Source organism: Vipera berus (assembly GCF_964194415.1).
Source record: "Vipera berus genome assembly, chromosome: 1".
NCBI lineage: Eukaryota > Metazoa > Chordata > Lepidosauria > Squamata > Viperidae > Vipera > Vipera berus.
In genome coordinates this window covers 158,323,656-158,341,564 of record NC_138202.1, presented here as the reverse complement: position 1 = coordinate 158,341,564, position 17,909 = coordinate 158,323,656, and the positions used below count along the sequence as shown (strand labels likewise).

Genomic DNA, 17,909 nt, shown 5'->3' with positions numbered 1-17,909 from the left:
AGAGAAAAAAATTCTAGAGGGAGTAATTTAGGGCTGAACCATGTGACCACTTGTCCCAGTGCAAGTATGGGTCTCTGACCACGTTTTATAGATAGGAACACATCATGTCCTCAAAGGGTCCCAGCCATCAAGAAGAAAAGCTCCCCAACCTTTTTCCAATACACATTAAAAGTGACCAAGCGAAACTGACAAGATTTTTTTTTCCAGTTTTCCTTTGCAGCCAAAGCCACAGGAAGAATGGTTCGAATCTAGAGTCATCAGAAAGTGTTCATACAAAAGGTCTATCAACGGAAAGGACATGTCATCAAAGATGTACCCGCAAAAAAGAAAGTGATTGGTGTTTGCTTTTCTGGCATGGATAGGAGGAGTAAAGAAGCAGAGGAATCTACCAGTTGGCAGCTGTATTACATGCAATCTAAACATCTGGCCACCGCTGAAGCCAAAGTAGAGGAAGGAATTGAATTCAGAAAAGGGGTTTCTGAAGCTGGCTTTGTTTCTAGCCAGTTTACCCACAGGAGTCAAGCAGCTTAAGGCTGCAGGGCTGCAAAGCCCTTAGGATGAAAAAAAATAATAAAGCCCAAAGTGCGTAACCCTTTCCTAACCTCTTATTTCTTCCTAATCTCACTCCCTCCACCTGCTGTATCAAACAACTGCTTGCAAAGGGAAAAAAGGCTGAACCTCCTTATGCAAATAAGAGCAGCTGGGAAGACATTTTGGAGTAAAAAAGGCAGCCGTGAGGGGAAGGATTAAGCACTTTGCCTCCTTCAGCATATTTTGGTTCTCCATCCATTTCCCAAGTTGATTTCCCCCATATCACCTCCTACAATTTGGCTAATGCTTAGTTTAATCCTTCCAGACATTTTTTTTATCACCAGGTTCAAAGCAAGATTTCTCTGTTCAAAGTTGCTGGCTCTCTTTCTCATACCAATAGTTCAAATTAGGAAATGGCTTTTTATTAGCTCAGGCTACGTGTTCATCCAGATCATTTGTATTTTCATGGGCAAGAAACCTCCAGAATCTCAGATAAAACACTTGCAGAGCCCATAGTACTAGATACTTTTAACTGGGCATTCTGGGGTTGAAGCCCAAATCTTCTGCAGGCAAAACATCAGCTCAGTTATGGCTCAGCCTAAAAAATGAACGCTCATATTCTTTTACTAAACGGTGCCTGGACTTGTTTTCTTGTTTTCTGTCACAAAGCAGTGGGATTCTCCTGATTTAATTATGTTCATATTAATAGTCATAAAAAATATTATTCTTGCTCCAGAATAGCCTGAATGGAACAGAGGTGAAGCACCAGAATATGAGTGCCAAGCTTTGGGTGGCTGGAGACTGAATTTCAACATTTTCTTTTGGAACCATGAGGGAAAAGCTATCCAGTTTGGGCTGCAAAACTCTGAATGATCACTAAATAGCAGCAAAGCTATCCAGAAAACTCTCTAATGATTGCCTAGAATTCTATTGCTCAGATCTTTTGGCCCTAGCTAGAATCACATGGACAAGGCAATAATGCAAAGGATTCCAGATTGCACCACAGCTCCGTGATGTTTCTTTTAAAATTTATATTAAATCTACATGAAGTTTTACATTACAGTTTTTATTTTTTTAACGGCAGAAAACATATAAGAGAATGAGAATCCTATGCAGCACAGAGTACAGGTAGTCCGGGACTAATGCCACTACTGGGATCAAAATTTCTATTGCTAAACAAGGCAGTTGTTACGTGAGTTTTGCCATGGTTATTAAGTGAATCAAGGCAGATATTAAAGTGAATCCTGCTTCTCTCATTGACTTTGCATGTTGAAAGCTAGCTTGGAAGATCACTAATGCCAATCACATGACCCCAGGATGCTGTAACCATACTAAAAACAATGTCAATTGTGAAACACCCAAATGTTGGTCTTGCGACTGTGCGGATACTGCAATGGTTATAAGTGCAAGGACTGGTTGTGAGTCACTTTTTTCAGTGCTGCTGTAACTTCCAACAGTCCCTAAACAAATGGTTATAAGTTGAGGACTATCTGTATTCTAAATATTTATCATATTCCTCCAATTCGACACAGGATTCATTATAGTATGTTGGTACTGGACAACATTTTGGGTCATCAGTGTAATTAAACATAGATTTTATATTATAAACTGGCTCTGGAAACGGTGGTCAGACTAAGCAGTTTCCTTGGCTGTCCGAATCCACTGCATGTCAACTAGAGTGAAAGCAGTCGTCTGAACAGATCATAACTTAAGAGCCTTTTGTCTGGGCTGCACATTATTCCTATCAGACACAAGCCCTGACGTGGGAAATCACCCACAGTAAAATAGGTGTCAGCTGTGAAAATATTGTTTTAATTACCTGCTTGAATATGAATAGCAGCATCAATTCTTTTGTTCTTTATATCCTTGAACTTCCTACGAGTATCATATCCTCTCCAGGCTAAAAATACAAAGTCATGTGTTGTGAATTATACCGGCTTAAAGGAAAGGCTATAGAATGAGAAATGTGCCATAGTTTGATCTGTACCCCATTCCCATCCAGGCACTATCCCAGAGGAGCAGCCTGTTGAATGATCAGAATCTGTCTCAGAAGCTCCTTTCCTGTAACTATGGACTTTTTGTATGGCATGTTCTGTCATTAGGCTTGGCCCTGACAGCAGAGAAATAAGCAAGTGTAGCAATCAGTTGCTGAATATAACTGTACTTAGAATAAATCAAACATTGCAGCAATAAAGCTGAATTGCTGAATAAGTAGAGAAGAGGCGGCAGCTAAATGGTTACTAGCTCTGTCTTCCTACAAATGCCAAGCCATTTCAATATCAGGAATATATATATATATATATATATATATATATATATATATATATATATATATATATATATATATATATATATATATATATATAGAGAGAGAGAGAGAGAGAGAGAGAGAGAGAGAGAGAGAGAGAGAGAGAGAGAGAGAGAGAGGTCAAAGGATAAGACAGATGGATACCATTACTGATAGTAGTCTATTTAGATACCCTGCACTGTACGTCTACCCCAAGGAATCTGCAATATGCCCTATGTCTATCTGAACTGCCCTTACAATCAGATGTAGTGTTGACAGAATGAAAAATATTCATAAACATTTGTTCCCAAAGATTATAGCATTCTAGCACCATAAATATATTCAAAAAAGGAATGTTTGGTTTCCAAACAGTTTATCTGAAGGAAAAAGCATTACATCCACGCACTGAACAGGAAGCTTATGAGCAGGCTTTCCAACAGGTGACCTATAGATCACAGCCAACTGGCCTAACACCAGGCTGAAAGGATGCCTGACTCTCCTACTATCCATTTCCAAAGTTCCAGAAGAAAGGTTGTAGATTGTAGTCTACAGGTTGTCCTTGACATTCAAACACAATCGAACCCACAATTATGGTTGTAAGTCAGGACGATAGCTAAATGGGTCATCACATAACTACACTCAATTTCACGACCTTTAAATTGTATTCATAGAGTCATAGAATCATTGGGCTGGAAGGGACCTTGGAGGTCTTCTATTCTAACCCCCTGCTCAAGACAGGAGTCTTATACTCTCCCAGTCAAATGGTTGTTTGGTCTGTTTTTGAAAACCTCCAGTGATGTAGCATCTATAACCCCAGAAGGCTATTCCACTGATTATTTTTTTTCCTTACTTCTAGATTGCATCTCTCTTTGACAAGCTTCCACCCTTTACTTTTTGTCCTGCCCTCTGGTGTCCTAAAGAATAAGTCTATTTTCTCTTCCTTGTGGCAGCCCCTGAAGTTATGAAAGACAGTTACTGTGTCCTGTCACCTTTGATCCTTCTCTTCATTAGGCTAGAGTCATACCTAGAACCCTCAACCATTTGTCATATAATTTAGCCATCACACCCTTTATCAACTTTGTTGCTCTTGGCACACTTTCCAGGTCTCAACAACTTTTTCTGTTTTGTAGCAGCCAGAACTGGACACAGTATTCATGTCACCACAGGACACAGCAAATGGCCGTAAATGTGGGCCAGTTGCTGGGCATCCAAAATGTGGTCACATGATTGCAGGGGGAGGAAAACTGGCCATTGGAACTTCAAATCCAGGCTGTAAGTACTGTTTCAGGGTTCACTGTAATTTCAACTGGTTGCCTAGTGACCGGTTGTAAATGGAGGACTACCTGTATTAAAAAAACAAAGAGACACTTTATTTGCAATTTAACAGTTTGAAACTCTGGGATCCTCGGTGATATAGAAAATCCAGAATATTTACCTGACTGAATGGTAATAGCGCTGTTGGTTCTTTTCTGTTTGAGTTTTTTGTACCTTTTCGCTCCAAGCCAGCCTTTGGTATAAGCCTGCATTATTACCACCCTGCCTATAACTTCACGCAGATACAAGTTCAGTTGTTCAACATGATAGTATTTCAGGAAAACCTTAAACAAAACAACAACATCACATTATCTGATAGATCAGTAGACCAAATTAATTCACAAAGATAGGTCTACACTGTAGAGTGATAAGAAGAGGAGGATTAGTCTAATTTATCAAAATGATGGCAGGTTTCCAAGCAACATAGTGAAGCATTTTGCAAACAAATAGTAACTGTTCTTTCTAATGGAAAATATGTTGTTCCTTAGCTCAGCTCAGAACTGTGTTTGGCAAACCTAGTGCCCATGTCCCCAAAATGCATAAGATGAAATAGATGAGAATCAGTGTGGTGTAATGGTATAAGTGCTGGCCTAGAAAGCAGGTGACTATGACTTCAAGTCCTGCTTTAGGCATAAAAGATGGCTGGGTGACTTAGGGGCAGTTACTGTCTTTCAGCCCAACCCATCTCACAGGGTTGTTGTGGGGAAAATAGAAGATGGAAGGGTTAGATGACTTGAATTGACCAATATGTTCTGTGTGTTTGTGTGCGTGCACGCACATGTGTATAGCGGAATTATTATTATTTAGTCTTTCTAAGGTCAAAAATGCAAGCCATAGTATTTCCTATGACACTTTATAGAAGCAAAAATTGACCTTGAAAGAAGCAGTATAGGAACAGTATTTATGACTTTGAACTTTCGTATTAAAGAAGACTCTAATTTAAGCATCCCTTAAGAATTCTGAGGACAGTCAAGAAAACAAACCAATGAATTATTGAACCAATCAACCCATAATTCTCACCTGAGGAACAAATGACCATGCTCCAATTATTCTACTTTGGACACATTATGCAAAGACCTAACTCTCTGGAAAAATCTGTAATGCTGGGAAAGGTGGAAAGAAAAAGAAGAGGGATGACCAGCAACAAGGCCTCAGTTACAATGGCAATGACTACAGCAGTGGGAAACTTGAAAGAATAAGTTAGAGATAGATGTCTTGGAGAAAATCTATCTAAGTCAGGGGTGTCAAACTGGCAGGCCATGGGCCGGATGTGTCACACGCAGGCCACGCCCACCCCAGCTCCGTAAAGGCAAGAAACATTGTAATACGTCACGTGACGCAATCAAGTTTGACACCCGTGATCTATGTGGTTGCTAGGTGACTTGATGGTACATAGTAAATCAATCAATATCAAATCTGAGTTCAGATCCCAATCCAGAAAGCAAGTGGAATGGGAAAGGAGACACTTCTCTTTATATAAAATCATTTTGTCAGTCAAATTGCCACTGAGGTAATTCTTCATGGAAAAATATCTTTAGGCTATTCATAATAAGGATGTAGCATAGACATTTGCATGTAGGTTGATTTGATGCCCAGGGTCTATCATAGTACATAATGCAATACTTTGGGCAGAGACTGCAAAGCTTTAAAAAATTGAAATGAATTCAACACTTATGCTCAGAAGATCCAAGGTAGGCATATATCATTTCAGAACAAAACAAAACAAAACAAGATCATGAAATTCAAATAGGAAAGGCAATAGTCATAGGCTGGAATTACTTCAGGATGCTTTAAGGTTATTTGAAACCTCTTGCCTAAGCTTCAAGGAATGTGGAAAGTCACAAACTTAAATCATTTTTACAAGTGCCACTGTACTATTATTGGTCATGAATGTCAAATGGAGCTCAATGTCCAAAGGTAGCATATCCATGGACATTCATTGCTTGGGGGAAGGTGGAAGAGAAACACCTGGTGCCATTTGTTCCCCTTCATTGATTCCCCAAATGTACCTGGGAAAAGAGATGCTGGACTACATAGAATTTTCATCTCTTAGATATAGTGACTACATGTCCTTTATTATAAAGAACAGTCCTTATTTTTCAGAAAGCTGTCTAAAGATTTATTTATTTTTCAAAATTTCACTTTTGTCCTTTCTTTTAGTCATTTAACTTCACCGTACAAATGCTGCTACCTGATGCAGTTTTTCACATTCATGTAAAAATATGAATTTAAAGAAATGTCTCTTTAAAATAAATGTACATATAGTGTTTGATCGTAAATATTTTCATTAGAATATTGAATGTTTTATATCAATACCAGATGCAAACATCATTCTACACAAAAACATCTAAGACCACACTGTTTTAGCAGCCATTTTATGATGAGATAGAGGTGATGCCATGAGGACACGTCTTCATCACAGGATAGGTGGAGCATCCATGCAGAGCAAGCAGATTATGAGAATGAACTCTTAGATATATAACATTAAATTCTGCTGAGATATAAACAGGTCTACCAATTGGCTCTTGTTTATAGCAATGGCCCTTATGGCACACGGCTAATTGCATCTGAGAATGTCCCTTATTTCAAAGGTTAGCATCCCAGAAAGTCTATTTTTTCTCAAGTGTTTCTCACATAAAAAGGAAGGAAATTCTTCAGGACTGGCATATCCTCAAGAATGTCAAAGGACCACAATATACAATTCCATTTTCTTGTGAGGGTATATGTCCATGTCTTTTGAAAAGCAATATCCCATGCCTTTTAAGTGAAGGGACTATACTGCAAGAAGTACAGCTTTTAGACATAGGTTGTAAAAAATGGTTTTTAAAAATAACATTAGTTTGAATACCTTGTCCAACACTGCTAAATATTACAGGACTTTCATTATGATTGCATCTTCTGCTCAAAGAGATTTGGAATGGAATTTATCTTACCTTTGTTTTCCCAAGAGCCCACTTGTCTAACTTGACCTTTTGAAGAATAGCAATGCAGTTTTCTTTGCTTGGAGAAGGGTTCTCATGTGCTTTGAAAGCAATGTAATAATATCTACAGAAATATAAAAGATAACCAAGATCAAATCTCAAAAAGCAAATTGTTTACTATGGCACAGAAAATCCTGCAAATATTATGGATTGGGAGTTCATGAATCAGAGCAATTGCCTGGACTAGTTCCTGCAGTTTTCTTGGCAAGGTATTTCAGAAATGGTTAGTCATTGACTCCTTCCTAGGGTTGAGAAAAAGTGACTGGCCCAAGGTCATCTAGCCGACTTACTCAAAAGCAGGACTAGGATTCATGTACTCCTGGTTTTTATCCTCATACTGTAACGGCTACACCAAACTGGCTCTCACTATATTGTGTAAGTACAGTATCCAAACGTATGTCCCCGTGCCACAAAATAACCTGCCAAATGGAATACGTCTACGGTAAGAGCCATCAAAAAACCAGGCAGGTTGATAAGCCTTTTGGGATGGGGCATTTTAATTGGATTAGAAAGGGTCAGTGCTCCTATTAAATCTAAACCTTACCACACCAATAAAACTTAAAATGTATCTTCACAGCCAACTCATCTTCATTCACTTCCCTTGACTTTGTAAAAGTGATTTATGTCTGTTTAAAACAGCAGAATGCCATTATATATGTTTGGCATATGAGACGTATTTAGGCTTAACTAATTTCAGGATTCCAATCAATTTCATTTATTTTGAAATTCTATTGGAGACATTAAAAGCTAAGGGCAAGGTTCCCCCCCCCCCTTAAAAAAGCATGTGTTTAAAATCTTGATAAATTCTAAGGTAATGTTGGGAGCATTAACTTGCTAAATTTAATGGGGGTGCCCCAAGTTACTTAATAACATTCTTTCTTCACCAGCCTTAAAGCTGATGTTCATTTAAAGCATTGATACATCAATATTTCAGGTACTATTGCTTTTTTGTTTTAGAGCAGATTGGTGACACTGAAAGATAACTGAGCCCAGATTCACTCAGTGTGTGTCAAGACTACAATTAGTTTACAGCAAAAAATGACTTCCACATCCATCTTCATTACACAGAAGTTATTGGTGAGGGAAGGGAAGCAGAGGAGAGAGCAAGAATGCAATCAAAGGCAAAAAAGATTCTGCCCTCGGCAGGAGAGCCAGCCAATCCACCCTTCGGCCTCCCTGTATAGTACAGTATAGTTGAATTGTGACTGGTCCCAAAATGGGGCCTGCTGCAGGTACGGTGCCACATGGCCTCCATGTAGAAAGACGGAATGGTGGCTCGCCTGCTTTTCAAAGGAGAAGTGGATCCAGCCATGACGTGGGTTGGGGAGGAGGGTGTGGGCCCAAGACTTGCAAGGCCCCAGCAGGGCAAGAAACAGGCCTCAGTCATGCGGGGGGGGGGCAGCAGGGTGGAAGCAGAGCACTGGTTCCTCAGAGAGTGGGAGTGGCCCTGGGAAGCCCAGGCGGGCCACCTGTGAGTTGGGGAGGTAGTTGCAATGTGGGCCTGGCTCTGTGCCAGGCCTTCCAGGGCTTCTATCACCCCTGAGGCACTCCATGCTCTGCTTAATGATGCAAGAGTGAAAGCAGGGATTATGGTCATTAAGCAAGGTGATCACTTGGACAGCTTGCTTAATGACTGCCATGAATTACGACCATAATGGGCAGGCTCCGTTATGGTGGAAGGTCGAAGAGTACTTGTATTATGCTTGAGCATGCCATAAGCTCTTCATTATTTTTGAGTTTACAAAACTTTGAAACACTTTTTTTTTTTGCAGCAACCAATTGTGTGTCTCTTTCTAAAGATACCATTCTGTCTTGTGCATCATACCATAATCCATGTGATACGTTCTTTGGTGGAAGAATAATCAAACTGAAAGTGATTTACTAATCACTGGATGTCTCAAAGACACTATTATAGGATTAGAATGTTTGCTACAAAGTAACATGAAACTAAAAAAACAAAACAAAAGAAAACCTGGTAATTCCCGGTGTGAAAGCAAAATGTTTTATATACGGTTTTAAAGGAACAGTAATAGGGTGGATAGTTTTGGAAAAAGATTGAGAAAGAGAATATTACTGACAATTTGCATGTTTATTAAAACATGACTCACACAATCTTCCAGAAATCATAGCCACACACTCTCTCTCTCGCACACATGCATGTACTGTACATGCATTTACTGGGAATAAGGTATATATAGATTTTTTATCAAACATATTTTATATTCCTTATTAATAAGGATATTATTCAGATCTCAAGTGTGTTGGAGAAGCTTTACATCACCACCAAATACATTACATTTCCCATCCTAAAGGCCACCAGATGGCCAGAATAAAGTAATATTCCTTAATTATACATATCTTAAGAATGTGCTTCAAAATAAACCATATTTTTAAAATCATGATACTATACTATGATCCTGGACAGCTAAAATATAATTTTATGTGTACATATTCATATATTAAGTACATTTAAGATTTTCTCTATCTGCCTTATTCCTCCTCCTTTAAAACAAATTTGGCAGTCAGTAACTAGCAAGAAGACCTTATCAAATGTCTAGAAAGCTGTCCTTGGAAAAACTGGCTTGGTTTGCTTTTGGGGCACCTATATTATCCCAGACTTTTAAATTATCATGTAAAATTGATTTTAATCTGTTCCTTAGATCAGAGTTCCCCAAATTTTCTGGCTTTGCAGATCAGCAGGGAATAGAGGAATGGTTCTGCATGAGCAGTGAACAAGTGCTTATGGATGAGCGCTCCATTCGCACAAGCAGCAGGCACGTGCCCCTGCTGCCCACGCAAATGGAGCACACATGCACATGCTTGCCTGCTGCTCATACAAGTGAGGATGGATGTGTGCATGCAAGCACTCGCTCGCCATTCTGTGGCCCAATTCTGAATGGCTGAAGGCCCAGTAGTGGGCAGCAGCCTGGAGGTTAGGGACCCCTGTCTTAGATACTTATATATATATATATTCTTTTCATTTCCACCCTTTTAATCTTGTGAAACCTGCTTTTTGTAATATTGACACACACACACACACACACACACACACTAATAAATAAAATTGTGATTATGGCAGCAATTATTTCACAATTAAGAAGTGTATTTAATAAAACAAGAGCAGTAGGTCTATAGAAGCCAAACATTTTCCCAGCTTCTAGATAACATTCACTAAATCAAGATATTTGGATTGCAAAAACATAGCTACAGTATGTAATATGATATCCTATCGAAAGTTAGCAAAAATGAGTAAGTAAAGAGCAAGATCCTTATGAAACAGGGATCCTCTTAAAAAGTCCAAATTCCTATATCTAAAGAAGTATGATAAAGGAACATTTTAATAATATATGCATTTGGTACTTTATATGCATAGATACACTTTTAGAAAAATTATGCAGTAGTATAAATTCCATGACACTGATCACCTGAGCAGTGTACCAGTTCAGACTATTGTTCAAATGCTGTTCAGACAAAATTAAGGCTTTGGTTCTTTAATCTTTAATTTAATCTTAGAGATTAAATCAGACTTGGACCAAGTGTTTTTCCCAAAGAAACCAGTTTTCTGACAGTCCTTCGTACTAAACATCTTCTTCTGTAAAATAAGATGTAAGGTAAAGGTAAAGGTTCCCCCACACATGCATGCTAGTCGTTTCCAACTCTAGGGGCCGGTGCTCATCTCCGTTTCAAAGCCGAAGAGCCAGCGCTTGTCCGAGGACGTCTCCGTGGTCATGTGGCCGGCATGACTAGACGCCAAAGGCGCACGGAACGCTGTTACCTTCCCACCGTAGTGGTCCTATTTTTCTACTTGCATTTTTACGTGCTTTCAAACTGCTAGGTTGGCAAAAGCTGGGACGAGTAACAGGCGCTCACTCTGTTACGCGGCACTTGGGATTCGACCCGCCAAACTGCCGACCACCTGATCGACAAGCTCAGCATCCTAACCCATTGAGCCACCGCGTCCCTAAAATAAGATGTATACCCTTCCTATTTGAAGAGTCATCATTCAGTGCTCAATGATTATATTACAGATGCCCTAAGTTCTTCATTTTATTTTTTACTATTTAATTAAATAAATACATTTATGAAGAAATAATAGTTACATTAAAAAGCACAATACAAGTTTGCTTTGATACAAGGAAGTAGAATAAATAACAGTATTTATTTTATCCTTTGTAAAAGGTCATGTTGATATTATATAATTATTAACACTCCCACAACTAAGGATGGTATGCCATGTGTTTTCCCCATCACTTTATCCTACTCCACAAATCTTGAATCTTCAGCAGCCTCCCATAGCACTGCTTCTTGCCCCCCTCCCCCAGCACATTGCATGGACCTGTCATCATGTAAATGTTCTCTTAACATACTTGCTTGCATATGAATAGTGTAATTCAGCAGAAGATATGCACTCAGTTCTATAATAAATGGCCCTTCTGAGAGATTTCACAAGCCAGGGAAATTTAAGCCGAGATCAAAGCTGTGGGACTTGTCCTGATGCACTTGTATGAGTTTCATTAGCATTAACAAATAAAGGGAGGAATGCAAATCTAAGTGCTTCTATTTCCATTTTCACCAAAATGAAACAAGAAATAGGGATCTAATGCATAACAAACTGCTTCTGAAAATATGATGCTGGTGCAAAAAATGTTTTCATTTTCTGTAGTTGGTGTTTCCATTTACAAAATAATATTTGTGCATTGGAAAAAAGAAGGAAGGCAAGAAGGCAGGAAGGCAGGAAGGCAGGAAGGCAGGAAGGCAGGAAGGAAGGAAGGAAGGAAGGAAGGAAGGAAGGAAGGAAGGAAGGAAGGAAAGAAGGAAGGAAGGCTATTTTCATATTTAGCTGAACATACATTACCCCTGTAGAAAAAATAAATAAATTATGTTGAACAAGGTTAGGAATAGATGATTTAATCCGCCATCCTACATGGATTTATGCAAAGGTAAGTGGCACGGCTTTCAATGGGTTTTATTCTTTAATATGGTAAGTGCATTTAGAAAAAAGATGTAACAATCCTTTCTTTGAGAATAATGCCTTAGGAACTGCTACAAATAATGAACTGTAAAATATGGGCCACAACTTATCTTCATTATTCTTGTCTAACAACATTAAACAAAAACTATGTGACCATTGTTCATTGCTCAGTTATATTCATGTTAATGACTCCAAAAGAACATTTAAGCTACCTAGTCCTCACTTAAAAAGATTGACAGGATTTATTATATTCTTTAGAAAATAGTGTCTCTCAAACTTGTTGCTACCTTTCCAAATTTCAAATTGATGGCCCTTTATAATAATGATAGACATTCAATATCCAAAAGTGACACAATATACTAATTAGATTAGATTAGATAACCTTCATTGTCATTTTTTCCTGTTGAGTTGCTTCCTCTCAAAGTGTACACATTACAAGCTGCCCGGTGTGTGTGAATGTGCAGCTATATAAATTGAATAAATAATGTACACCGCCCCGAGTCCCTCGGGAGAAGGGCGGTATATAAAAACAAACAAATAAAATAAAATAAAATAAATAAATAAATAAATAAAGGCAATACATCCTCCCCTACTGTGTTTCTGCAGCAAATTTCTGGCAGTTAACATAGAGAGGGGAATTCCTCAGCAGACGTACAAGAAGAACTATGGTAGGCTGACCAAGAACTTTTTGCTGGAACATTCTGGACAGTAGACCATAACTGCATACATTTTAAATCAATTCCAATACAGACAAATGTAGCTATAATAAATTTTAAAAGTCTTTAAGATGTCACAGGACTCTCCATGTAACTGTATGTTCTGATTTCTCTGAGCTGTTCCCTATTATTTTGCATAATGCAATTGTATGGCACTATATTTACATACATTATGCTAAGTGGTTTAGAAAAAACTGGTTATAGATCAAAACATCAAACCAAAATGAATGGTTTCTGATTCACATGTCTAATTTACAAATTCATGGAACTGATCTTTCAGATTTTCTTCTTTGATGCTTTATCATGGATAAAGGGGAAAAGTTTGCTCAGTCCAAGACACTCTGCGGTCTGAGACGAAAGAGAAGCCAGTAAATTTCCTGTTCCATTTAAGGATTTTATTCATTTATTTGTTAATTTTTTATACTGCCCATCTCCACTGTCCCAAAAGACTCTGATTTAAGGTTGCTGATTGTCATGCCAGTCGACTCTTGCTTCAAATCTATGGGTGGTATCTTCTACCAGACTTGAAGTTGTCAGATAAGTTTAAGGGTATGGAGAAGATCACAACACACTTGCAGCCCTACTCGCAACATCTTGTAGCTTTTTGTTGTCTCACAACACTTGTTGCCTGCAACGGTCATCTTGTTCCATCAAACAGTAAGGCAAGTCCAGGGAACAAGAAGTCTAACTGGATGACTAGGAAGTCTTAAGATAATGTTAAATCTCAAGGTTTTTTTTTTCTTCTGTTCAATTCTTGGAGACTGCCTGGCAAGTCCCTGAAAGTTTTTTTAGAAGTGGTTTTCCTAATTTGCTTCCTTCCTAAGACTGAGAGAAGGAGACTAACTCAAAGTCACCCGTCTGCCTTTGTGTCTAAGGCGAGACTAGAACTTACAGTCTACCAGTTTTAAGTCTGATGCCTTAACCATTACACAAACTTTTCAGGTACTTAGTCATTATGTAAACTATACTCAAATATGCTCAGGTATACCATGTCTTTGGAAAAACCAAACTCTCCAAGACTGACACATGCCACTGAAAGGAAGTTCCAAGGTTGAGCCCAAATACAAGTTTAATTTTATTCTAAGGATTTTGAGGATAACTGGCTAACAGAATTTGTAGCAATTAAAGTTTGTGTTTCTAAAGTAAGTTCCAGGCTTGCCACATAAAATAGCCCCCTAACACATAAAAACCAGACAGGCAAAGCATCAAACAAAAGTTTAGCTTTTATTTACCTCCGCCTGTCTATTTCCTGTCTCTGAGTACTCTGTACTCATCTTTCCTGCTAAGAGTTTACAAAACAGCAGCTACTAGAGTTAAGGAGTTTGCCTATTCATAAGAAATGTGCTTATTCATTAAGTAACATCAAGGGGAAAATGTTTCATTTATTTTGTTGGTAAGTTACAAAAATGGATCAAAATATAAAGTCATTGGCTTAGAAAAATCTTTGATATCCTTAGTTTTACTGACATTTCAAAACTCTTATTTATACTTGCCTATTTAACAAAAAAGGATGAAGTGCCATTGCATTTAGTGTCTGGGCCTGTTTTTCTGAAATGTTTTTATATATTCCTTACACCTAAGCATATGTAACAGAAGTAAAATTCAACATAAAAATGATTGTAAATCATAGAAATGATTCCGTGTGTATATTTCACATATTCTAAAGGAAAAATAAAATAAAATAAAATAAAATACACAATTATTTAAAATTAAAAACAGGTCACAGACATTAAATAGCAATAGAATAAAATAGATTTCAATAGCTGGTTAACTCAATAGCAAGAGTTAAAATGAATGTCATGTCAAAATGGAATAAAAAATTACCTGTTTTTAAGTCTAACTCAACCAGAAGCCCATTGGATAACTATGACCCAGCTACTATCCTTTAGGCTAACCCCAAAATTGTCGTACATAAATCATATATGCTATCATGAGCAGCAGACAGAATGTCAAATTATGACTATTCACATGTATGCATATACCATAAATTTGGTCTATGTGCTACAAGTATATCTAAATGAATCCACCCAGTTGAAATGTAAAAAGAGCCGTGTAAGAACAAGTGGGTGGGAATGTCTATTTTTCCCTAGCAATTTGCTGCTGCTTTTATTTTTTATTTAGTAAAAAAAAAAATCTGGTATTCAATGGAAGGAAACTAAGCATGTTAGAGCTACTAATGTAACTGGAGACTTGACCCCAATTTTTCTCAGAAATCCAAAAATCTTTAGAACTGAAAGGTCCAGAACTATCCACAGTATGCCTCAAACCTGTAATGTTATGTCTTGGGAACATCAACTGATGAAGGTATTATTTCTAAACCTAAATAGCGTTACCTGTGAGCTGGAAGAATTCCTGTTGCCAAAGAGATGCTTCTTCCACCTCATACTAACCTTTACCAGCCAATGTACTGAGGCTTATAGTTGGTCTGTAAATATATTATTGTACTGTTGGATGGCCTCTAGATCATTATCACTGAATGTCTCTTGAGGAGTCATTCAATTATCTATCTTCTGACCCATCGAACTGTCTGCAGATGACACTATCTGCCTGACTTTGTCTGCCCTTGGTAATTAAATAGGTCTTCAAGTTTGTGGTTAAACGATTGGTTGAAGTGTATTATCAAGATAGATGCCAGTTATTTGCATGAAAATTGGAACAAGTAGTTGCAATATCCTGTCATATTAATGAGTTAAGGTTTTAAAGAATGTTAAATATGCACTTTTAATCTTTAATTATATCCAAATCAACAAAGCACTTTCCTTAGTGTATTGGATACCTTAGGAGACATCTAAGATACCTTAGATTTTTTTCTTTTGTTTTTTAATCAAACCTTCTAAAACTATAACTTTTTAACATTGTAAAAGAGGAAGAAAATATTTTTTAAAATGTTATCTTCTCTTAACTGCATATCTGCTGCCCCAATTCACATTTTTTGTGGGATGGGCAGCCATATAACTATGATACATATGGTACCATAGCCACATAATTCTATCCCTGTCAGTTTTCCGAATTACTATAATCTAGGAATTGGTGAACTGGCTCTGAACAATTTAGCCTCCAATCCTACTAAAAGACATTTTTAAAGGTAATTCTTCAGTATAAAGCATGAATAGCTTACCTTTTTACAAACTCATCAAAATGAATGCGATGAGAATATCCTTGCTGACGTATGTTGACGGTCTCTAAAATGCCAGTATAGCGTAGCTGCACTAAGACTCTCTCTTGAGAAAATTTCAATGCCTCTCGGTCATCATTGGGCTTAATACAGCGAACAAAGTGAGGTTGCCCAATCACCATTTTAGATAACAGATCCATCAGAGAATACTAAGGAAAGTAAAGCATGATAAAATATAGCACAAGAGCACTATTTTCTTTGAAGGGAATAAAAATCTAGGCATCCTTTTCCTACCTATTATATTCTAACAAGATATAATAGACTCATAAATATGTTTGAATCCCTTTTTAAAATCTGCTTTCTTCTTACCCAGTTAAGCCTTACCTTTAGAGTTTTCCTTTGACCTCTGTCACTCCTCAATTTTACTAAAATAATTAGCCATTTGCTGACATGTTCATTCATCCCTGCCTCGTCCACCTCAAGGAATTCCTTCTGGCAGGGCTTATGTATGTTCAGCACAGTGCCAGGCATACTGCAAATATTACTTAAATGAGATGTTGGGAAAGCAGTGAAATTATAGTAGTGCAATTTAAATTCCCTACCCTGAAATAGGAAGCCACAGTTTGTCTCTTCATGTTGGTGGTTTCCTCAGGATGCCTCATAATTTCCATGGTGTCAATCTGGAAATAAAAATCAGAGAAGTAAAGAAGTCTTGAGCCATCTGTTATTATATATGAGTTAGGAAACATACAGTATATCTTCAATATATGTTTCCCAACATTGTTCCTATCCATTTAAAGACTTCATCTTGACTTGTGTATGTAGAGAAAAGTTTCCTACATCAAGAAAAATCAACTGCTTGGCAACTACCACAATGTGTAGTACAGCTAGTCCTCAATTTAGGTAAAGGTAAAGGTTCCCCCGCACATGCAAGCTAGTCATTTCCGACTCTAGAGGCCGGTGCTCATCTCCGTTTCAAAGCCGAAGAGCCAGCGCTTGTCCGAGGACGTCTCCGTGGTCATGTGGCCGGCATGACTAGACGCCAAAGGCGCACAGAACGCTGTTACCTTCCCACCGCAGTGGTCCCTATTTTTCTACTTGCATTTTTACGTGCTTTCGAACTGCTAGGTTGGCAGAAGCTGGGACAAGTAACAGGCGCTCACTCTGCTACGCGGCACTCGGGATTCGACCTTCCGATCGACAAGCTCAGCGTCGTAACCCACTGAGCCACTGCGTCCCTTTTAGTCCTCAATTTAGTGACCATTAAAAGTTACAACAGCACTGAAAAAAGGAACCATTTTTCACACTTACAACCATTGCAGATGCTTGGCAACTGGTTCATATTTATGACAGCCTCAGGATCATGTGACCCCCTTTTGCAACCTTCTGACAAGCAAAGTCAGTGGGGAAGTCAGATTCACTTAACAACCATCTTACTAACTGAACAACCACAATGATTCAGTTTAATAACTATGACAAGAAAATTTGTAAAATGGGTAAAAGTCATTCAACAACTGTATTACTTAGCAACAGAAATTTGGAGCTCAGTTGTGGTTGTGAGGACTACTTATACCTCATTTTCATGCACCTCTGATCTCTCAGTGTCTGAGAGCAGTTTGGAGAAGAGTGGGAGAATTTAATATCATCACGTTATATATACAGAAGCAAAAAGGTGTGTTTAATTATGACTATCTTCAAACTCCCTCCCCAATTTTAGAGTGATAAAAATTTTGTAACACTTTTTCCCCCGCCAGAATTCACGATAAGGTTAGAAAGTAGTCCAAAAAGAGCCTGGATCAATGCAGTAAATGTAGAAGGTCCCCATTAGCTCTTAAGACACTCCTGCAATCAAGACTTGGATACTCTTATACATCGAGGGAAAAATGCAGCTAGTTAGGTAGATTGCTTGATAATGTGTAGCTATAAATCTATTTATTCTTCACCAATATGATGGATGTGTTTTCTGTTTTAGAGTAGGCATGATATGGTTCTA

At 38.0% G+C, this 17,909-nt stretch overlaps 1 protein-coding gene across 1 annotated transcript in view; it reads right to left on the bottom strand.

Annotated features, from left to right (window-relative positions):
* Nucleotides 1-17,909, bottom strand: part of MYO3B (myosin IIIB) — a gene marked incomplete at both ends in the record, with an annotated part of 269,873 nt that overhangs the window by 70,463 nt on the left and 181,501 nt on the right. Inside the window, 5 exons of the mRNA XM_081339995.1 lie at nucleotides 2,351-2,431; nucleotides 4,254-4,416; nucleotides 7,066-7,177; nucleotides 15,920-16,125; nucleotides 16,519-16,596. Coding sequence (XP_081196121.1) covers nucleotides 2,351-2,431; nucleotides 4,254-4,416; nucleotides 7,066-7,177; nucleotides 15,920-16,125; nucleotides 16,519-16,596 — 640 coding nt within the window. The remainder of the gene's footprint in view (nucleotides 1-2,350; nucleotides 2,432-4,253; nucleotides 4,417-7,065; nucleotides 7,178-15,919; nucleotides 16,126-16,518; nucleotides 16,597-17,909) is intronic.